This window comes from Bos indicus, chromosome 29, assembly GCF_029378745.1.
Source record: "Bos indicus isolate NIAB-ARS_2022 breed Sahiwal x Tharparkar chromosome 29, NIAB-ARS_B.indTharparkar_mat_pri_1.0, whole genome shotgun sequence".
Classification (NCBI taxonomy): domain Eukaryota; kingdom Metazoa; phylum Chordata; class Mammalia; order Artiodactyla; family Bovidae; genus Bos; species Bos indicus.
Window position 1 is genome coordinate 48,520,071 of NC_091788.1, and position 22,711 is coordinate 48,542,781.

Here is a 22,711-nt window from a genome sequence, read left to right on the forward strand (position 1 = left end):
AGCAACTTTCATCACCAACTCTTGGAAGCCACCAAGGTGCTCTTCCGTAGGTGGACGGATAAAAGCTGTGGAGTACCAGCCAGTGGAATGTTCTCTGGACCTAAAAAGGCACAGACGAGGGAGGGGAGGGCTGGGAGCCTGGGACTGGCAGAGGCAGAGCGTCACACAGGACGGGAGAGCAGGGCCCCGCTGCACAGCACAGGGAGCTGTTGCTGTGTTCTGTGTCTTGGGATAAGCCATAATGGAAAAGAATAAAAAAAGAAATGTCTATATGTGCAAAACTGAGTCACTTTGCCGGAGAGCAGAGTTTGGCACAACACTGTAAATCGACTATAATAAAAAAATGAGCTATCAAACCACGAAAAGACACGGGTGAGATGTGAATGCCTACGACTAAGTGAAACAAGCCAATCTGAAAAGGCCACACACTCTCTGACTCCAACTACATGACATTCTGGAAAAAGCCAAACTATGGATTCAGTAAGAAGAACTGTGGTTGCCAGGGGTTAGCGGGAGGGAGGGACAGGCAGAGCACAGAGGGTTTTTCGGGGAGTAAAGCTAAACTCTGCTTGATGGTGAGTATGTGTCCTTACACGCCTGCCTACACCCACGGAATGTACAACAGCGAGGGAAGCCTGATGTGAAAGCGGATGTTGAGTCAACACCAGTGCATCAGCATTGGCTCAGCAGGGTGTTGCTGGCCACGCTGATGTCAGGCGCTAGCTGTGCAGGGGCCTGGGAGGTGGGCGGTTATACGGAACCCCTGTTCCTTCCGTTCAGTATTCTGTAAACCTAAAACTACTCTAAAAAATAAAGTCTAAGGTGGCTTGGACAGTAAAGAATCTGCCTGCAATGTAGGAGACCCAGGTTCGATCCCTGGGTTGAGAAGATGTCTTGGAGAAGGGAATGGCAACCCACTCCAGTATTCTTGCCTGGCAAATCCCACAGACAGAGGAGCCTGGCGGGCTACAGTCCATGGGGGCCCGCAGAGAGTGGGACACGACTGAGCGACTGACACTCTCACTTTCAGGGGGACGGGAAGTTCTGCTGTACAGAGACTAGTAGCTACCAGAAGTAAAACTGATGTAGAAAGGTACCCTTTGGCAGCCTCCACGTGAGAGCTGTTCAATAATTCTGCTTTAAACGTTGAAAGTGAAAATAAATAAAAAGTTATAATTTATCTACCCAGACTCCCCCCAGAAACCACCCATCCCAAATCCTCTGATTACTGTTAATTACTGGGTGAGACCCTGGAACGTCCTGGAACAGGACCATCTGCCCAGGAGATGGGGTCCTGCCCCTGCTCCCCACCTGCAGGCAGGGGGGTCTCAGCCTTTGCTGGAGCCCCTGCTCTTAAGTCTGTGCTCTGCCAGGCGCTAGTTCACATGGATTTGAGGGGAAAACGGGTTTCTCAGAGTCGGCTCTTCCGGCTCAGTGAGTCCAGAGGCCGTCATTACGGGGCTGGTTCAGGAAACCCCAGCGTTTATTTGACCCAGTGCCAACTTCTCCATGGTCGCTGCTGGCGGATCGAGCCTTTTTCAATTTCGGGGGAGACTAGGGAATATCCTCCTCTGTTTTCCTCCTTCCTGGGTCTCCGAGGCTCCAATCCATCTGCTCTCTCGATGACTCCATCCATCATCACAAGGACAACATTTTTTTTTGGTTTGGTTGCTTTTTTTAACCTTTATTTATCTCTGGCTGGGTCTCCGTTGCTGGGCGTGGGCTTTCTCCAGCTCTGGAGTATGGGCTTCTCAAGGCAGTGGCCTCTCTCTTCACAGAGCGCAGGCTCTAGGGCATAAAAGCTTCAGTAGCCGTGGCACACGGGCTTAGCTGCTCCGCAGCATGTGGGGTCTTCCCAGACCAGGGATCGAACCTGTGTCCCCTGCATCAGCAGGCAGATTCTTAACTGTCGGACCACCAGAGAAATCCAAGGGCAACATTTTAAACTCCAGCGGGAGGCCAAGCGCATGCCCACTGACCCCGGTTTGGAAGCAATCTGGGGTCTACGCTGACATGTTGTTAGAAGCTCCGTTAGGGTCAGCTCTGGAATAACAGTCACTTCAAACTCTTGGAATCCTGAGACGCTGGAGGGCTTGGTTCACGGTGGGAAGGAGCCAGTGGGAGGGGCGGTGCTCGGCCCAGAGAACCATCAGGAAACAGCCGTGGATGCAGCCAGGTCAAGAGGGGCCAAAGGCCACCCAAGGAGAGAAGCAAGGTCAGGGACCACAGACCCCAGGCCTGGCTCAGGTCTGCGACTGTCCCCGGAGGCTCAGGTTCACGCTCAAGAACCCACGGACCCGTCTGTGGTCCAAGCCTCAGTGCCAGGAACCATGTCACCGTGATGAGCCGAACCCCACCACCCTGCCACGAGCTGGGCGCCAGCCTAGTTGGCCAGGCCCAGAGGAGCAGCCTGCTCACCACGGGGCCAGAACCAGCATGTGCTCGCTGCTTGCCCCCCAACCTCAGCCTGGTGCTCAGACCCAGGGAGTCAGAGCCCCTGGTGCCCACCCCTGCTGCCCCTGCGGACGGAATGCCCAGCCCTGCCTCCCCCTGCTCCCCATCTAGACTCTTCACAGAGACCACTTCCCCACCTGCCGCCTGGGACACACCCATCTCCCAGCCCCGGGGCCTCACCTCACCAACCCTGCCCTTGGAAGGTCAGCCCCCTGCAGGCATGGCACGGCTTCCTCCTCCGGGGTCCCCACCCACAGAAGCGCCCCTCATCTTCATGCCCACATCATCCATCAGGACGGCCGGGAGCCCGGCTTGTTCATGTTGCCCCCCGCCCCTGCACACAGACCCCCGGATTCCCCGTCTCACCACGTCCGCTGGGCTGGTAACCTGCTCACCTTCAGCCAGGCCTCTGCATTCACCCCTGTCTAGGCCTGCGATCTCCTGACCCCTCCAAGTACCCACTCACGCTGTCCTGTCCCCTGGCATCTCGGGCACTGACGGTGTGGCACTGATGAGCCAGCAGCCCTGCACTCACACTGCACAGCTAGATTTAGGGGACAGGAGTTGACTGTGGTCACAGCACGGCCACCTGTGCATGGACGGGGACCGCCACGGCCGGAAGAGCACAGGGGTGGGTCCTGCCCAGCATCAGGGGTCAGAGAAGCCCCCACAGTGATGAGAAAGCTCCCTTCCTCAGCTGACAAACACACCTGCCGTGGGTTCAGGAACTGTGAGGGCCACGTGTGTATGCGATGTTGACATGGGGTGGGCGGGCTGCCCCATCCCAGGAGGAGAGGGGAGGGAGGCCCTGCTCGCTGAGTCCAAGATGAACACTCTCTGCTCAGCATCACCCACCTGCCGGGGGGAGGGGGGGAGCCCTAAGTTGCCATGAAGACCCTCACCTGAGCCGCTCTCGGCTTTCACAACAGCCTCACTTCCACTGGTTGAGTTCACGTGTCCCGTGGGCACAGGGCTCTCCCTGGGGTGACACTGCCTCCCCCCAGGGGACACTGCATAACGTCTGGAGACATCTTTGGTGGCCACAGCTGGTCAGGGCTTTCCTGGCATTCGTGGGTGAAAGCCAAGGAAGCCATAAACATCCCACGATGCACAGGGCAGCCCCCAGCATAAAGAACTGCCCGGCCCCGTGGTGGAATATTATTCAGCCACGAAAAAGGAGGAAGTCCCACTGTTTGCAAGGATGTAGATGGACCGTGAGGGTGTGACACTGTGGTGAAAGAGGTCAGGCGGAGAGAGACAGACACTGAGCGACCTCACTGACACGTGGAGCCCAAAACAACGGAGCTCACAGAAACACAGAGCAGGCTGGCGGCGGGGGCGGGCAGGACGCAGGGGCGGGCAGGACAGGCGGAGGGCAGCAGAGGGCCCAGACCTCCAGCTGTAAGGTAAGTGCGTGCCACGGATGCTGTGGGCAGCGTGGGGACGAGAGTTAACCATGCTGCGTTGTCAGGAGGCCCCTGAGAGTCCAGTGGTCAGGACTCTGCATTCCCCATGCAGAGGACACAGACTGAAGCCCTGGCTGGGGGACTAAGATCCCACATGCCACACGGCATTGTATGGCTCAGAAAAAAAACATACTCTGTGTATATTTAAAAGTGGCTAAGAAAGCAGATGGGCTCCCCCTGGTGGCTCAGTGGTAAAGAATCTGCCTGCCAACAAAGCAGAAGCAGGCTCGATCCCTGGGTCGGGAAGATCCCCTGGAGAAGGAAATGGCAACCCACTCCAGTATTCTGCCTGAAGAATTCCATGGACAGAGGAGCCTGGAGGGCTACAGTCCGTGAGGTCGCAAAAGAGCTGGACGTGACTTAGCAACTGAACGCCAATGAGAGACTAGCTCCTAAAAGTTCTCATCGTAGGAAAAAACAAGCGAACTGTGGGTGGGGCTGGATATTAACTAGACGCTACAGTGATCATTCCCCATTGCATCCACAAACCAAATCGTTATACCACACACTGAAAATTGCTTAGCCATAAAGCCAGAAACCAAAAGAGAAAAGAGAAGATTAAATAAAAGTGCCCATTTGGGACTGGTAAAAAATAGAAAGGCTCGCCCAGCCCCAAGGTCAGCAGGCCGGAGGACGGCGGCCTGGACGGGTCTATCCCACACGTGATCCGAGGCCCCGCGCACAGAGGCTTGGTTTCCAGCGGGGGGAGCCAGACACCTGTGAGTGCACGCCTGTCTTCCAGGGCAGGAGACAGCAGCTCTGTGTTATCCGTTCATTCACTCATTCAACTCAGGTCCGCACTGAGCACCTTCCACCTGCCAGGTGCTGGCCAAGTGCTGGCAACTCCGGCTACAACACAGGCACTCGGACGGGGAGAAAGCATGTTTAAGACCCAACGCAGGCTGATGCTGCCTGTGAAGGCTGATGCTGAACGACAGCATCGCCTCTTCTCTCTGAGCCCATGCTTCAGGGGGCCTTCCCCAAGTCTCTCCAGCCAGCCCTACCTCCAGTCTCCAGGTCGTGGAAATTCGGATCCAGGCCTCGGTCCAGCATTTTGACGATCTTCTCCACTGACCGATGCTGGATGTGATCCATGCATTTTTTCAAATTGGTCTGGAGAGAAAAGTAAAAGTGGTTTTAGGGAGAAACGTCTCTACAGACCACAGGAAGGCTCCTTGTGGGCGCACAGTGGCCTCCTCTACAGGAAGGAGAGCTACCCCTCGATAGGGCCCCACTGCAGACCCCAGGCCCACCGGGTAGCGTCATTCTGTGTCTGGAACCCCAGGGCCAAACTCAGAGCCCAGTACATGGAAAATGCCATCAGCCCACCCTGGATGAATGTTCTAGAAAGCCCCCCACCGATTCCTGTCCTTGCCTAAAGTCACAGGACGTTTCTTCACTTTCAGAAGGCTGAGCATCCTGGACCACTTTGAAAACAACACTTCCCAGGGCGCACCCCAGGTCTCCGACTTCATTCCTGGTGAGCGAGGCCCAGGGATGGGCATATGTGCGTCTTAATCTCTAAAGCGGCAGGCTCAGCGCGGGAGCAAAAGGGCACAGCTCACTCAGCTTAGTCTAGGCAAGTCAAGGTGAAGGAGACAGTCACGCCTCAAAAGACCAGAACGACCTGGGGCTCAGCCCTGACGGGGCCACCCAGCCACACCCGCAGGGAAATAACGATCACCCGTCTGTCTTGCAGACAGCCTGGATGTTTGACTGTAATCACGGAATCCGAGATAGCTCTGTCGGATGAACCTAAGGCTCTGGCTGGCCAGTCCTCCGCCTCCACTCCACACCCTTCCTCCCCAAACACCCCGAAGCCCTTGGACCCTTCAGCCCAGGGACACAGGCTGGATCTCCACCTGGATGCTTTCTGTACAATGTGGGAATAAAAATTTGCAAGTATCCAAAGGCAGAGGGCACACGTGGTCACACTGAACACCTTCTCTGCTATTCACTAATCGACATTATTTTAAAAGCACAAACACATTTTCATCACTTTCATCTACACACTGGAGGGTCATTAAAAACCAGAAGTGCCCACACTTGGAGTCTAAACACGCCTGTGCGGGAGGATCCCAGGGCTGGGCTGAGAAAATCCAAGAGCAGCCTGACTGTCCTGTGCCTGAAAACCGCCAGCTGAAGCACAGAGCGGACGTGCCGAGGGGGTGGAGAGCCAGGCGGAAGGGCCACCAGCCACGTCTGGACAACTCGAGCACAAAAAATAGCACAACAGGCAGGCGACAACCCACTGAACGTGATGAAAATCCTCACGACCTTCCTGATACGAATGGGGGACGAAGCACAAACAAGCGGGACCCTGCGGGGCGGGGAGGCCCCCTGTGTGCTTGTGGCTCCGGGTGAGCTCACCTGGGCAGGTCAGGGCCGGCTCGGAGAAGCCGTCAGGCAGCGACCGGACGCTGGCCTTCCCTGAGCACTGCAGGAGATGCTCCGGGCTCTCTGGGGAGGGGTGGGGCAGGGCGGGGAGGGCATCCCTGGGCATCACACCGCGTCCACTGTGCTGGGCGAGGTGCCCGCCACACGCTCCAGCGCCAGCGCACCCTGGACAGGCACAGCGTCCCTGGCAGGGCACAGCCGTGTCTGCACAGCAGCCCACGGAGCTTTGCTAACCCTCTCCCTCTCCCCTGCCGCCCTCACGCAGCGGTCTGGCCTCCGAGCAGCTTGTGTAAACAGCACTTTAACTACAAGGGCGGCAGCAGCAGATACCTACTGCAGTGCTGTCCCCTGTCTGGGCAGCAACAGCTCAGAGGGAATGGCCACCCCTCCTTCCAGAAACACCGGGGGAGGTGAGTAGAAAGCAGGGTCCCAGTCTCCCCTCTCTCAGTGACGTTACTTCCCTTTTGCACAGGTACCTACCGAGCCTCCCTCACACAGGAGGAGACGTCGGTGGTGTTTAACGGGGCTCTGGCAGCTGCAGGGGCCTCTTCAGCCCCAGCATCTGCCGGGAGGAAGAACCACTGTCCGAGAACCGCCCTGATCTCTGAAGACGCCGCCACAGGAACGACAGCACGAGCTGACACACACAGTCCTCGCTTACCTTCGTGTGCAGCTTGGCCAGCTGCTTCTCGTCCAGGTTGGTCTGTCTATACACCCGCTTCTTGTAGCGAAACTGACACAGACAAAGAAACAGGGGGGAAAAAAGGAAAGAAAACCAGGTAAGTATTTCACACAGCTGGCCACAGAGAGCAATAGCCGGCCTCTTCCATGGCTATCTCACCCACGGCAGGGGCTCCAGAGCAAACCCTGCGGCGTTAAATACACCGTTTGTATTCGAAGCACAGAGACCGTGACAACGCACAAGTGCCTTCTGCAGAGACGCTGCTGGGAGCCACTAAGAGAAACTCGGGCAACCAGAGGGGCGAGCGCCCGGGAGCTTGGCGTTCCCTGCTCGCCTCTGCCTCCTCTGCCAGTGAACCAGTCTCCCTGCTGCCAGCGAGGCACCAAATCGGGACCTACTTCTCACATCAGCCACGTCCCCAACATCGGCCACCTTTATTAAACACACATTAGAAGGCTGAAGAATTGATGCCTTCAAATTGTGGCGCTGGATAAGACTCTTGCGAGTCCCTTGGACAGCAAGGAGATCCAACCAGTCCATCCTAAAGGAATCAATCCTGCATATTCACTGGAAGGACTGAAGCTGAAGCTCCAATCCTTTGGCCACCTAATGGAAGAGCCAGCTCATTGGAAAAGACCAGAGGATGAGACGGTTGGATGGCATCACCAACTCAACAGACATGAGTTTAAGCAAGCTCTGGGAGATGGTGAAGGACAGGGAAGCCTGGCGTGCTGCAGTCCATGGGGTCACAGAGAGTCGGACACAACCGAGCGACTGAACAGCAACAGAAGCCCCAGCCTGGTGAAGCTGCCTGCGTGCAGCCTCTGCCTGGGGCCTGAGCTCAGCCTCGCTCCCTCACACGTCAGTGCCTCCGCTAACCTGGAGGAGACAGGAACAGAGGGCACATGCTGGGCAGGTGCAATGATGTGCCCAGGAGGGTACAGTGGGGCTGCACGCAGTTCTGAATCCCCAGCAACCCCGCCTGACGCCCCTCTCCTCCCAGGTGCCCCGGTCGCCCTAGGGTGGGTTTGGGAAGATGCTGGCAGCTTGGGCATCACTAGGTTTCTAGGTCGAAACATGGCTCCAATTCCAGCCCCACCACTGTCCCAGGGTAACCAAAAGTGGGGTCCAGCTGCTCGCCATTCAAAGCCAGGTTGGTGGAAAGGGGAGTTTGTCTGATTTTGGATGCTGGCAACCGGGGGTGGGTGCCAGGTGCCTCTTTAAAGGCGGACTCCCCTCCCGAACAGTCGGTGGGCAAGAGCTTTCACCAACGGAGGGAGGGGGCTGCAGGCACAGTCAGCTCTGACAGGCATCTTGAAATTGGTCATCGGTGGTTGGACCAGCACCATATGGTTGTTTTCGGTACAGCTAGTCTTTAGTTCCAGTTCCCCTTTCTTTGAGGCCAGTTCCCGGAATTGTGGCAGCTTATGTCACGGCTGGGCTTCCAGTGATCAGTTCTGGATCACTGATCCCAGCACTAGTGACCAGAACCCACCTGCCAGAGCAGGTGATGTAAGAGACGTGGGTTCGATCCCTGGGTCGGGAAGGAGGGTGCAGCAACCCACTCCAGTACTCTTGCCTGGAGAATTCCACGGACAGAGGAGCCTGGCGGGCTATAGACAAGGGTCACAAAGTCAGACACAACTGAAGTCCTGGCACACACACGTGCAAGGACGCATGTCACGACTACAGTCTGGCCGTCGTGTAGTTAACTTCTTCCACCCGGTAGGCGTTTCTATCCCTAAAAGACAGCTCCCAGGACCTGGCTCAGAATAGTATCTACGGTCCTTGCTGCCGCTGCTGCTAAGTAGCTTCAGTCGTGTCCGACTCTGTGCGACCCCATAGACGGCAGCCCACCAGGCTCCCCTGTCCCTGGGATTCTCCAGGCAAGAACACTGGAGTGGGTTGCCATGTCCTTCTCCAGTGCATGAAAGTGAAAAGTGAAAGTGAAGTCGCCCAGTCCTGTCCGACTCTTAGCGACCCCACGGACTGCAGCCCACCAGGCTCCTCCGTCCGTGGGATTTTCTAGGCAAGAGGACTGGAGTGGGGTGCCATCGCCCTCTCCACTATGGTCCTTGAGGAAGAACTAAAGGTCCTTGACTTCACTTAAGAGACCAACCTTTATTATCTGGTCTGCTTTGAGTGTTTCCCTTTGTGTCTGCGTGTTTTCACTTCTCTGATTAAATTTATTCTTTGGGTAAAGTTTTTCCACAGACAAAAGGCGGGCAGAGGATGGGGGGCCTGGGCCACGCAGTCCTGTCCCGTTGCACTAGCAGCTGGGTCACGGGGCTGAGCACGCGCCTCACCGGAGCCTCTGCTTCCTTGTCAGTCACACGGGGGTCACACACAAAGCTCCCAGGGCTGCTGGGGAAGGAACGCGAGCTTCCTGGCCCAGGACTAGCGCTGGGCAAACGCTCTTACCCTTCCCGCCCCCACTTCGTTTGATTCCCTCCGTCACTCAGAGGAGTTTAAATAACCACGGACATGCCATGAGGGCTCAAAGCAGGCTCAAAACCTAACTCTGAAGGTCTGATTCCATTCACGTTTCCAGAGTGACCCCCTGGTGGCCTCCCCCCGACTCCAAACAGAAGAGCAATCCCGTAGCTAACCACATTCCTCGGTGCCACAGACTGAAACCTGCTCTTTTTTTTTTTTTTCTAGGTGCCAAAATAAACCAGTGCAATCAGAAAATCCTGTGAAACGCAGGCAGCTCCCAGTTCCTGGATCAGTGTGCTGCCGAGAACAGTCAGCGTCCATCCTCGAGCTGACCTCGTGGGAGGAGACGCAGGCCATTTAGGATTCTGCCCCTCTGGTTCTAGGGTTAACTGGGACACGACATTCTGAGGACAGCCGTGAAGGCTCCCTATTACTTATCCTCATCCAAGATGAGACGGCCTGTCTTCTCCATCCACCTTCATCCATGGCCCTGGGGACACGGCTGCGTGCGAGAGAGCCTCTGCTCAGTCACTCAGTCGTGTCTGACTCTTCGCGACCCCACAGACTGTAGCCCGCCAGGCTCCTCTGTCCATGGGATTTTCCCTGGGAAGAATACTGGACAGGGTGGCCATTTCCTCCTCCAGACAATCTTCCCGACCTAGAGATCAAACTCATGTCTCCTGCATTAGGAGGCAGATTCTTTACCACTGGGCCACCTGAGAAGCCCGTGGGAGTGACAGGAGAGAATGTAACAGCTTGCTAACTTGATGGATCTGTGGACTTCAAGTCAGTGGGCGCTTCTTCCAGTTATTAAAAAAACACGCTCAGGTCGATAATACCTCTCGGCAGGAGGGTGAGCACTGACAGGAGAATGTCCGTTCCCAGAGTCATAATCGTTTGCAACGTGTGGTTACAGAGGGACCCAGGCTCAGAAACAAAAGTCCTTTTCTCGCCCTTCTCTCCATGCGTCATAGGTAGCCAATCATGCCTAACTGCAGTGATCCAAGGCTCAGATCCACGCTGCCCTTGAGGTGTCCGCCCCGCACAGCGGATCGCCCGGCAGGACGGTGATCCAAGATGAATGAAGGCACGTGTGAGTGATGCTTCCATGGCAACGGGAGCGGATGGCAGCTGCACCTGCAGCACCACCGCTCGGGCTCGCCCGTCACCGGGCCGTGTGCTCAGAGCACTGCCCTGTGGAACAGCCCACTCGAGCCTCACGGCCGCGGAGAAGGCGGCACGAACGTTCCCCTGCCTTCACAGCTGGGAACCTGTGGCTCAGAGAGGGTCCCTCAGCGGCCAGGACGGGACCCAGCCTGTCTGAGGTCACAGCCCCGGCTCCCCATGGTCCCCGGGCGGGATGTCAGAAGGACACGTGTGCCAGCTGTTCTGAAAGCCAGGACACAGCCCTGCCCGGTTCCACCAGGCTCTCCTGGGCCTCCTCTTGTTCAGGGCCGGGGGGTGGGATGGGCCAGCCTTCTCCAGGATGCTTTCCGATCGAGAGCAGGCTCTGGACTTCCTGTGCCCGCCTGTTTTACTGTCTTTACGGACTGTCAGCCCCTAAAGGAGCTGCGTGTTTGCTGCTCCTGGCCTGTCCCCTCCCACAGAGGGCAAGCTCCATCAGACCAGAACCCTGACTGTCCTGTGTCGAGAGAGGGCTGGGACTGAGCAGGCAGGCCCCCAACAAGGGGCTGGTCAAGGAGCCCCACTTCACAGATGAGCAAACCGAGGCAGGGACAGGGGCCCACGTGACTCCTGAGAGGCCTGTCAGCTTTTCCTCCGCGGGAAACCTCCTCCCTGGCCCAGGGCACACTGGGGATCGCAGAACCTCAGCTTTGACGTCCCCATCAGGCCTGGGAACGTGCAAGTTGGCTGCAGCCTCGGTCCATGGCGTCTCTGACTTCAGAGTAACCCCCTATGGGGGCCCAGATGCCACCCACGATGCCACTCCCGGGCTCTCAGAGTTGATCAGGCTGAAATAAATACCATCACTCGATAATGAGGTGACGTGTGGGGCACCTGTAGAAGTGTCCACGTTTCCTCCCACTTGTGTCTCTGTGTTAATACGTCACGTCGGGGGGGGGGGGGGGTCCACTGGAGGCTGATGTGTCCACACCTCTGAACAGAGAGCAGGTGACTAACAAGGACCTACCGCGCAGGAGGGGGAGGCTACTCGGCGCTCTGCGGTGGCCTATGTGGGAAAAGACTGTAGCAGAGTGGGCACATGTAAACGGATAACCGATTCGCTTTGCTGTACACTGGAGATTAACACAGTACTATAAATCAACAATACTTCAATAAAACTCAATTTAAAAAAACTCTAATAGAATCTGTATCCCGCTGTTGTGTGAAAATCGGACAAGTCTTAATTATGTTGAATTGGTCGTGGTGCTTTTCAGGTTTACTGTATCCTTCTACTTTGCTGTCTATTCATTCTGTTAATTTTTGAGAGCTTGATACTAAAACTCCAACTAAAAAATCTTAATTTATCTACTCAAAAAATAATTGTAATACATTGTGGAACTGTATGTAACTTTGTTCTGTACTTTCCAAGTCTCCTGTAAATGTGTTACCATTCTTTCATAATTAAAAAAATTTTTTTAATTAAATAATTTTTTTAAATGTTTCAAATTAAATAATTTTTAAAAATACACGATGTGGGAATTCCGTATGTAAACCTGGGCTCCCCAAGGGTAGGGTCTGGGGACACGCCTTCTGTGGATGTGAGGCTGCCAGTGGATACCCCCTGAATGTCACAAGGCAGCCCACCCACCCAGGAGCACCTGACCGGCCACAGTGGCTCAAACAGCCCACTGGTCATTCCCGAGACTCATGCTTCTGACAACAGCTGGATGGCCGCCAGCCACCCCATGCCAGGGAGAGACTCAGTGGGGCAGGGGCAAACCCCACTCTGCACCCCCAAACTCAAAGGTCCCGGGGACATGAGCTTGAGTCAGACCCAGGGTTCACTCACAGCAAGACATCCCTGCAGCAGGACGTCCCTCCAGCAGGTTCGTCCGATCCACAGCGAGAAAACAAGTGGCTACACGTTGCACGTGTGCCTGCCAAGTCACTTCAGTCGTGTCCGACTCTTTGCAACCGTATGGACTGTAGCCCACCAGGCTTCTCTGTCCATGTGATTCTCCAGGCAAGAATCCTGGAGTGGGTTGCCATGCCCTCGTCCAGGGGATCTTCCCCACCCAGGGATCGAACCCACGTCTCTTACGTCTCCTGCATTGGCAGGCGGATTCTTTACCACGGGTGCCACCTGGTCCACAGACCAGGACAGAACCACCTGCGAGCTCACCAATGCAAACTATTGATTTAAGAGTGATTTCCGCATAGGAGATAAACCCAGAGTCTGGGAAGGCGCCCCCTGCTCCCCATCGCGCCGGCTCTGGGCGGGCGAGCAGTACCTCCAGGGACGGGATGCCCTTGCCCACGGGCTGCGGGTACTCGCGCAGCAGCCGCTCCTCATCCAGGAACTTGCCGTCGCGCCCGTTGCTGGCCGGCTGGAACAGCCCGTAGTTCAGGACGTCCTTCAGGCTCTGGTTCAGCGAGCACAGAATCCGCTGCTTTGCAACCCACACTGTCGCATCCGGGTTGAATCGAATGCACTTCTGCAGGGGAGGACAAAACCCCTGGTTAGCAGGAAGCCCCCTGGAGCAGGTGGCCAGAGATGCCCAAGGGGCCTCCATTCCATCCTGAGGCCTCCTCTGAGCTCTGGACTCTCTGGCTTTATGGTGAAAACCATGACCCTCTGGTCTCCTTGGCAAATATAAAAGGGGAAAAGTGCAGATGGAATCACTGATTCCGGGGCCCCGGCTCTCACTGTTGGCTCCAATCTCCGGGACCAGCTGCGTTTTCTGGTCATCACTTACCATCACAGACTGCCTTGGGCAGTTCTCCCACCTGTACAGAGCTTATCAAACTTGCCTGCTTATTAAAACACACAAGGATGACCCTGCCTCCTCCCGGAAGAGTGTCTGATGCAGCGGGTCTGGGTCCAACCACAAAGCTGCGTGTCTCGCAAGTTTCAAGGTGATGTTACTGCGGCCGGCCCAGAAAACACTGGGGACCACGGCTCAAGAACCGCAGCGCAGCTGCATTTCTACGCCGAAGGCTCTCCGTGGACACCTCACAGACAGCCTCCTTTCCTCACCTCACTGATGGGCGAGCCTGGGGCACGGGCATCTGTGCCCCACCCACCCAACTCTGAACGTCAGGGCTGTAAAAACCTTGAGAGCGCCCCTCCCAAACCATAAAGGAAGGCGATTATGAAAAACGGTTTGACTTAGAAATCGTATCCGGTGCCATGAATGTTAATTTTTGAAAAGGTTAAATGGTACAGACGGTTCCCGCAGACCGTGAACAACACTTCTCAAGAACAGAACAGCACCTCTAGGAACATGAACACGCGACTTGGTCACACTCCCAGGTCCCGTCTGGGAGACCCGCCCACGAGCCAGGAAAACAAGCTCTAGGCCGAATCCACTTCTAACTGCGACCTCGTTTTTACTGAATTAAAGCTGTGTTCTACTGCACCGCCGTCGGCAGGGGCTCAAAACTTTGCTTAGTCGCTGTAAAAGCATTCGGACAGGATGAGCGCGTGAGCCTGGAACCAGGTCTCCGCAGGGGCGCCCGCACGCCCGAGGAGGCCCCAAGGCCCTTCTCCCTCCCTGACCCTCAGCCCGGGCCACGCCTCCCCGGAGGGTAAGAGGATCCCGCTTCTCAACAATGAGGTTGGTAGAGCAGGCAGCCCGGAATCCCACTGCCAGGAAACCTGACCCCACGGGCATGAGCATGCCATCTGTCCCTCTTCAATGGCAAAGGCTGAAGCGTAAGGCTCAGAGTTCGTCTCAGGGCTGCAAGGCGGGTCGGGGGCCAGTTGCTCACTTCGGGAACTGCCAGCCACCCCCCGCCACCTCGGGCTGAGGAAGAAGGGTGTCTGTGAACTCCCAGTCCATCTGAGCTCTCCCAGCTGTGACCAAGTGGGGCTGCACATCCCCGCGCTGTTTCTGCTTGGAGAATCCTTGCTGGCCTCCAGTTCCAACTGCACAGACAACCCCAGTTCCCTTAGACACCAGTAGACACCAGCGTCCAGAGGGCGTGAGGGTCCCTCCCTGTGGCTGGCAGAAAGGAACCTGCCACCAGGTGGGTGCTGAGCGGAGCACAGGCTGGGAGTCAGGCCCCAGGGGGTCTGTGTGGCGTTTGTAAGTGATCCCAGAGATTACTGGTACCCACTGCCACTCAGTGGGCAGAGCTGGGGAGGCTGCCTCTGTGCACTGTGTGGGCTGGTTGCACAACGAAAGGATGTCCTGCTCCAAAAATGCCAGGAGGGCCCCACTGAGAAACTGCTAGAAGGAACAGGAGCTCGGAGGTCAGAAAGGCTTGGGTTTACAACCCAGCTGCACACACTAACCTCATGATCCTGGGCAAACTCACCCGCTCAGCAGTTGCCCTGAGTCTGATGAAAACCATCCCAACTACATAACCTGGAGGTCTGTTGTAAGGATCATACAGAACAGATAATATGTGCAGTTGTGGGCTGAACTGTGTCCCTCCCCAAAAAGATAAGGGTTCCTACTCCTTAAGGAGCTCCGAGTCTATCTAGTAGGGCATAATGATCATGACAATATTGGTGCTGATGGTGGTGATGGTGGAGGTGGTCGTGGTGAAGATGTAATGATGGTGGTGATGACGGTGATAATGAATACTGCAGAATACTGCATATTAACACACAGATGTGGAATCTAGAAAAATGATATGTTGTTGTTGTTCAGTCACCAAGTCATGTCTGACCCTTTTGAGACTCTATGGACTGTAGCCCACCAGGCTCCTTTGTCCATGGGATTCTCCAGGCGAGAATACTGGTGTGGGTCACCATTTCCTTCTCCAGGGAATCTTCCCAACCCAGGGATCAAACTGGCATCTCCTGCACTGGCAGGCGGATTCTCCACCACTGAGCCACCAGGGAAGCCCATAGAAAAACGGTATAGACGATCTTATTTGCAAAGCAGAGATGCAGACACAGATGTAGAGAGCAAAAGTACGGACACCGAGGCGGGGGAAGTGGACGGAATGAATTGGGAGATTGGGACTGACACATATATACGATTCACAACTATGCATAAAACAGTAAGTAATGAGCGCCTACTGTATACCACAGGAAGCTCTCCTCAATGCCCTGTGATGACGGAAATGGGAAGGAGATCCAAAAAGGAAGAGATATATGTATGTTATATACATATACGCTTAATATAGTTGATTCACTTTGCTGTACAGCAGAAACTAACACAACTTTGTAAAGCAACTGTACGCCAATAAAAAATTTTAAATTTTTTAGAAATAAATAACAAGTACTCAGACACAACTGGAAAAAAAAAAAGGAAAAACACGGCAAGAAAATTCTATGCAAGAGAGTGAACTGCTCCAAACCTGTCCTGGGCCCTGAGAAGCGGAGACGATGGCAATGGCTGTTTTCTAAGATGTTATAGGAGTAGGAAGCTTCAAACACACAAAGCTTCAAAGAACGGTAAATATCACACTCCGTGAAATACACATCGTTAGAGTGAGCTGTCTGCAGGCCAAGGGAAGAACCATCAACAACACAGGCTGAATTATGTATCTGTTCAGATCACCTCCTCGGCTGGCTCACAGTCCTCAGGTGAGACTTAAATTCAGCTCATTCTTGACTTTCTCCAGGAAAAAGCCAGGAGGAGGAGGGGGAGGGGAACTGACAAAGCCTTCGGGGGTCATCGTGCTGTGGGGGGGCCCCCACATCACCCCATTCCGGATACGGAGCTGGAAACGCAGAGCCCAGTGCTTTCAGCAAGAAAGCAGGACATTCTGAAAGAAATCCCTGCTTCTGAGCACGTCTTTCATTGCAAACGAAGCACGTTTCATGACATCCTCAATGCTTTCATGATGCATTTCAAAGACTCTCAACAAATAGAACCTGCCAGGAGTCATTTAAAGGTGCATCGAGGGGAGCCTGGCCTCTAAGAGCTGTTCACCTGCCACTTGCAAAGCTCTGCCCCCTCAAACCGTGACTGGGACGGTTTCCAAAAGCAATTGCCCAAACGAAATGATGCTTTTTGCTGTGGACAAAGATCCATCAGGCTGGACTCGTGGTGGAGAATAGCCAAATGCTGTCACAGGTCACACACAAAGGGATGTATACAGAAGGGGAAACCGTGGGTGACCTTGACCGAGAAGGGCAGCCTGGTCCAAGGAAGCTGACGGCCAGGGCCACACTGCTGCCTCTGAACGCTTAAACACTAAGAAAGGCCAAAGTGGCCACGGGTTAGGGTTTTCCGGTCAGAATAACATTTTTCAAAGAATAAGAGTTTGAGAGCAGCCCCTGACTCTATGATGAAGCGGTGGGCAGACCTGGTGACCTCTGAGGGGCCAGCTAGCGGTCCTCTGCACCATCAAGGTCCCAGCACCCGAGAGGCACTGGCCTGGGCTCTGCCAGAGGTTCCCGCCCTCCCTGGAGGTGAGTTCATTTTCATTGTTGGTCCCCGTGATTTCCGGTAAGCACAGAGCAAAGTGGAGGATCTGACGCCGGCTAAGAGGTCCTCCGAGAAGCTCTAAGAGAAGAAGGAGGAGGATTAAGCCGTGCTGACCGCAGACACCAAGTGCTCACCAGGTGCCCGCCAGTCCAGCGAAGAAACTGTGTCAAATCCATCATCTTCTCCCAGTGTTCTCCTGGCGGAGGTATCAGCAGCCCCAAGCCCAGAGGGTAACACCCTGGACCCTCAGGTCTGCCCGCCGCATCACACAGCTGCCAGAGGCAGGGCTGGAATGCAGGGACCTGAGGGCTGAGACGTTTCAACTAGGCCCCACAGCACAGGATGGAGCTGCGAATTGGGAGGGTTCACCCGGGGGCCGTGAGTGGATTACAGGGGAGAGAGGGAATCAGGGGAGGCATGGCCCACCGCCCGGGGCCAGACACTGTGCCCACCAAGCAGAGTGAGAGCTCCCGTCCGTCCGCCTAGAAGGGAGGGTGTGAGCGGAGCCTCAGAACTGGGAGCCACAGAACTCCAACCACAGATCCGAGGGCCTCCCCCTAGGCTTTGACACAGAAGATTAAATACTGATGCTTCGCGCCCTCTTTCTGCCCGTTCTGGACCATTCTCATCAGCCCAGGACACGACACAGGGGAGAGCTCTGCTCTTCCCCAGGGTGGCCTCTGAACCACAGTATTCCCACCACGATGTGGGATTTACGAAGCTTCTGACAGGACGTGCAATAATTCCAGAGCCAGGCATTATTTTCTCGAAGGGATTTAAGTGGGTATTAACACACAGCTTAAGCACACCAAGCCAGATGTCTGCCATCCGGGCTGCAGAGCTCCCGAGAGCTGCACCAATCGTGCTCACAGACGAAGCGTTAGCCTCACATCTAACAGGACGAGTGCAGAATCCTTACAGCACGCAAAGCTGGGGTTGGATAAACAGGCGTTTGATATTTTAATGGTACGTATGAAAATAAAGATCCTCCGGGCCTTTAGCGAGCTGACCCGGGACGTGAATGACAACCAGCTCGGTCACAGCCCAAGAGCCCCTGAACCTTCCCCTTCAGTTTAAACAACCGATGACGCCTCAATCTCCTGATTAACCGTGAAGTGTAAACCACTGCACTTAAGGACAGTGAGGCTGATTATCACCATGTCACAGAGAAACTAGAGGCGGGGGGAGTCGGGGACCAGGGGGTGGGGCTCTCCTTGGCCTTAGCAAGCAGTTAACGGAACCACAAAGAAAACCAGATTCCATGCTTCTGTCCCCGCCGAGAGATCCAAATGCACGCCACAAGGGACAACACAGGGCAGCTCAAAGTAGAGATAAACATGCAAACCATATATTTCTGCAAGGCAGGGCAGACAGATGGATGGATGGACAGACAGACGGATCGCTGGCTAACTGGCTGGGTGGATGGAGGGGCAGACGGATGGATGGCTGGGTGGATGGATGGATGGATGCATGGATGGACAAATGGACAGATGGATGGATGGAGCGACGGGTGTATGGAGAGATGGATAGATGGAGGGATGGATGGATGAATAAATGGGTGGATAAAAACAAAAGAGACAAACCTTAAAAACATAACATCTAGTGGAAAACATAAGTTACAAACGACATGCCCAGCATGATGCCAGGTTATCTATAATTTCTTTTTTTCTCAACAAGACCATACCATATAGCGACCACTGTCACACACGTAAGAACAAGGGACAAGTGGGGTTCGTCACAATATTTGCCCCTGAGCAGAATGGCCAGGAGGGTGAGAGAGACACTGGCTTTATCTGAAACATTCTAACCCTATAACTAAAAAATGACGAAACGTCAACCACTGTCAATTCTGCATAATAAATAATAAAAACTGGTACGGATGTATCATTCTTTGTCTTTTCCTATATTCTCAATTTTCTCTAAATTAAAAAAAGACAACCATCTGGAACCTGAGGCGTTCCTCCGTCTCGAGGGCTTCCCTGGCTGGATGGGAGTCGGCCTTGGACCACACTCCACGACTGGAAACACCGTTCTCGAATGAACGATGTGATCACGGTTGTCTCCTTCTGCCCACCGAGTCCTCTTTGAGGACGTTTTTTAGGGCAGAACATGTACTCGAGTCAGGGTCACACACAACTAACTTTCTAATTAAGTCTAAAATCCTCAGCGCGTTTCCTTGCGGTCAGCAAACAAGCAGGAAGGTAAGGAAAACCCAGAAACAAAACGGCAGTGTGACAGACGGAAGCACTTTCTGAGACAAGAGTGTTTTCATCTCTGTGCTGCCCGGGCTGTGGGGGACCCGTGAGGCCAGTGAATGGAGACGTTTAAGGCGTCAGTGGGATAAGTGTTGTTCTGGGGGGGAAGACTTGTGGGGAGGGGCTTCTCTGCAACAGGAGAGGCAGACAACAGGAGTAAATAAATAGAAGCCTCCCTCCCAGGCCACACATTGCCAGATGTCACCAACACAGAAGGTTCAGGACGGGCAAATCCAGAAACAGAGGCAGACCAGTGGTTGCCAGGGACTTGGGGAGGGGGTGGGGAACCCAGGGCGAGGGGGCGGAGAATCCCTGGGGGAGGGCGCAGAGGATCTCCTCGGGGAGGGGGCAGGGAACCCCTGGGGGAGGGGGACAGGGGAATCCCTGGGGGAGGGGGCAGAGGATCCCTGGGGGAGGGGGACAGGGAAACCCTGGGGAGGGGACAGGAAACCCCTGGGGAGGGGGACAGGGAAACCCTGGGGAGGGGACAGGAAACCCCTGGGGGAGGGGGCAGAGGATCCCTGGGGGAGGGGGCAGGGATCCCTGGGGGAGAGGAATCCCTGGGGGAGAGGTAGGGGAATCCCCACTAATGGGTATGGGGTTTCTTTTTGGGGTGATAAAAATATTCTAAGATTGACTATAGTGGTGGGTACCCCCACCTCTGAATTAACTAAAATTCACTGAATTGTACGCTTTTAATGGGAAAACGGTATGGTCCGTGCACAGTATGTGAATAACATCTCTATTTTTAAAAGAAAAGGAGTCTGTTTTTGCTCCGTTCCTGAGAAGGTGCAAAGATGCAGGCAGCACATTTAAAACACTGCCACCAGTCACCCTCAAGGACCCTTTCTCTCTCGGCTGAGCACCTGCTCCTGTGAGAGTCACATCTGCTGTGATGACCCTGACCCTGTCATCAGGAACCTGCCCCCACTCCGTCTCCACCTTCTTCCGCTGCCCCTGGTCCCAGATTCTTGCAGGGACCCCCTACCTGCCTCTGCTTCCTTCCATCCTCCCCTGAGAGAAGCTGAGAGAAGAGGGTCACATGCTCTGCACCAAACCTTCCCAAAGCCCTCGCTGTTCTTCAGGGGGAATCACACCCCCCCACCCCACCTCAGCCCCGAGCACCCACCCAGCTGGCAGCCTTGACCTTCTCCGCTGCTCTGACACACCAAGCCCATCCGTTCCCACCTCAGGCATGCCACTCCTGCCAGCCTCTGCCCAGAAGGTCTAGCCAAAGAGCTTTACAAGCTAATCTCTCATCACCTGGGGCTCAACTCGGACGTCACCCCTCGTGCAGTGCAGGCGAGGGCTGAGATGAATTCGTGATGTCCTAAACATGGAGCTGGAGGATCTGCAGGGGACAAGGTGCCGTGTACACTTGATCTGGCCCTGAAAACAGAAAGCCTCGAGGAGGGAGGGGGGTTCTACAACAAAGTAGCAACTGGGTTCACATTTAAAAAATCACTTTGGCAAGTGCAGAACACTTGTGAGAGAAGAGGCATCTGCAGCCCCCCAGAGGGAAGATGGGGGAGACGGGGCTGCGGTGGGGAGACAGTGACGTGGGTTCAAAGGGATTCAGAAGGTCAAGGGCAGGGCCTGGCAGTGCACGGGCTGAAGGATGATGACAGGCCCTGGATAACTCCTGGGTTCTGGCTCAGACAAAGAATCAGAGAAGGTTCAGAGCCCAAAGTGGGAACAACCCAACTGACCATCACTACAGGGATGGAACGAGCCACATGATCAGTAAGTTACGACTTGGCGATAAAAAGAAATAAAACACAGAGGCTACCATGTGGATGAGCCTCACGGCCATGCTGCTGGATGAGAGAAGCCAGATGTGAAAGCCCACACACCACGTGACGTGCTCACGTGGATCGTCCAGAAGAGGGGACTCCGTGTGTGGAGACAGAACATGGTCAGCGATTGTCAGGGCTGGAAGGGGGATTGAGGATGAGCCGCAGAGAAACATCGCGGGTGACGGGCGGAGTCCAGACCCGGATGGTGGGTGCACAGCTCAGCAGACTTACTGAAAACCGCCGGACGGTGCCCTCCAAGGGATGAACTTCATAGCCTGTGATGACACCTCCATAAGCTTGGGTCTTTCTACAGTAACCACTTGGGGAGAGAGGGACCCTGCGGGCCAGGTTTGGAGGGTCAGAGGGAAGGGGACAGCGTGGCAGCATCTGGTCTGCACCATCTGAGTCAAGGTGCCTCTGAGATTCCGACTGAGAACGTGTCAAGGGAGAAATGAAGTCTGTGCCCCAGACAGGAGGTCCAGCCAGAGACGTGACTGGCAGAGGGCGCTGGACAGACATGGGTGGTAACAGGGCCTCCTCTTGGAGTGCAGCCGGGTAGAGCCTCGCCAAGCCCAGCTGTCATGAGAAATGAGATTCCCCTGAGAAGGAATACTGTCTGAACGAGACAAGCCCGGGCAGCAGGGAGCCCCAAGGGCTGGGCTGCAGTGGCCAGGCTCAGCCAACCAGTCCCTTGGCCCAAGCCTCTCGCTCTCTGCTGACCCAGCGCCTGGAAGTCCAGAGAATACGGCAGAAGGTTCATCCAACCCACCTCATCCCCCTCAGGGAAAAACACATCCTGGGGAACCGAGGCCACATCTGAGAGTGGAACCAAGTCTGGAAGGAGACTCCGACCCCCAGGGAGCTCAGTGATGAACGGGACACCTGCCTGGCCGTGGGCTCTGATGGAGCATCTCAAGGCAACCAGGCACTCCTGCACAGGCCCTTCCAGAACCTTCTCTCACGATGCATGCCCACCTCCTGGTCTTTGCAGCGCCAGAGGTCAGCCATAGGGGCTGGATTCTCAGCTACCGCAGGAGGAGATGGACTCAAAACTGCCAGCACAGGATAAAGTCCTCCCCTTCCTCAACAACACAGGAAGCCTCAGATGTGAAAAGCAAACATGATGGTCGCCTGCGGCAACAGGATAAAGGAGGGATTAAAGACCCAACGGAGGAGGAGGTGAAGCCTCTGCAGCTTGGAGTTCTGTGTGGAGCCTCAGTGACGAGCAGGAGGGCTGAGGTCCTTGGATTGAGCCCATCTGATGGCCAGACTGGAGGCAAGTGATGGATCCGGAAGTGCGGCTGTCAGCTTATGTGTGTGGCTGGGTGGGGGAGGCAGGTGGGCGGGGATGCGGGATGCTGCGGGGATGCGGGATGCTGTGGGATGCGGGATGCTGCGGGGATGCGGGATGCTGCTCTTGGGGAGAAATCTGAGTGAGAGACACATGGGTGAAAGGAGATGAATTGTGGCCTAGCGGTGAGGAGAGCAGCTGAGACGCGTTTTCCAAATTACATAAACTTGAAGATGCAGCTATCTAACAGACGGAAGCGCTGATTACAGCACAAAGGCATTTTCCCAAAGCCTCTGCCCAGCAGAGCAGGCCCAGGGACCACTGTTAACTCGCCCAGGCGGGTCGTGGGGACCGACACGAGGACCGGCAGCTCCCTGCAGCGGCTCGGTGCCAACTCTTGGGTGGAGGTGGGCGAGGGGG

General features: G+C 55.3%; 1 protein-coding gene across 2 annotated transcripts in view; it reads right to left on the reverse strand.

Moving 5' to 3' along the window:
* SHANK2 (SH3 and multiple ankyrin repeat domains 2) overlaps positions 1-22,711 on the reverse strand; it is a 561,657-nt gene that overhangs the window by 438,497 nt on the left and 100,449 nt on the right. For both annotated transcript variants that reach the window (XM_070782471.1, XM_070782472.1), the window contains exons 4-6: positions 12,852-13,055; positions 6,979-7,050; positions 4,925-5,033 (exon numbers count right to left, since the gene is read on the reverse strand). In XM_070782471.1, coding sequence (XP_070638572.1) covers positions 4,925-5,033; positions 6,979-7,050; positions 12,852-13,055 — 385 coding nt within the window. The remainder of the gene's footprint in view (positions 1-4,924; positions 5,034-6,978; positions 7,051-12,851; positions 13,056-22,711) is intronic.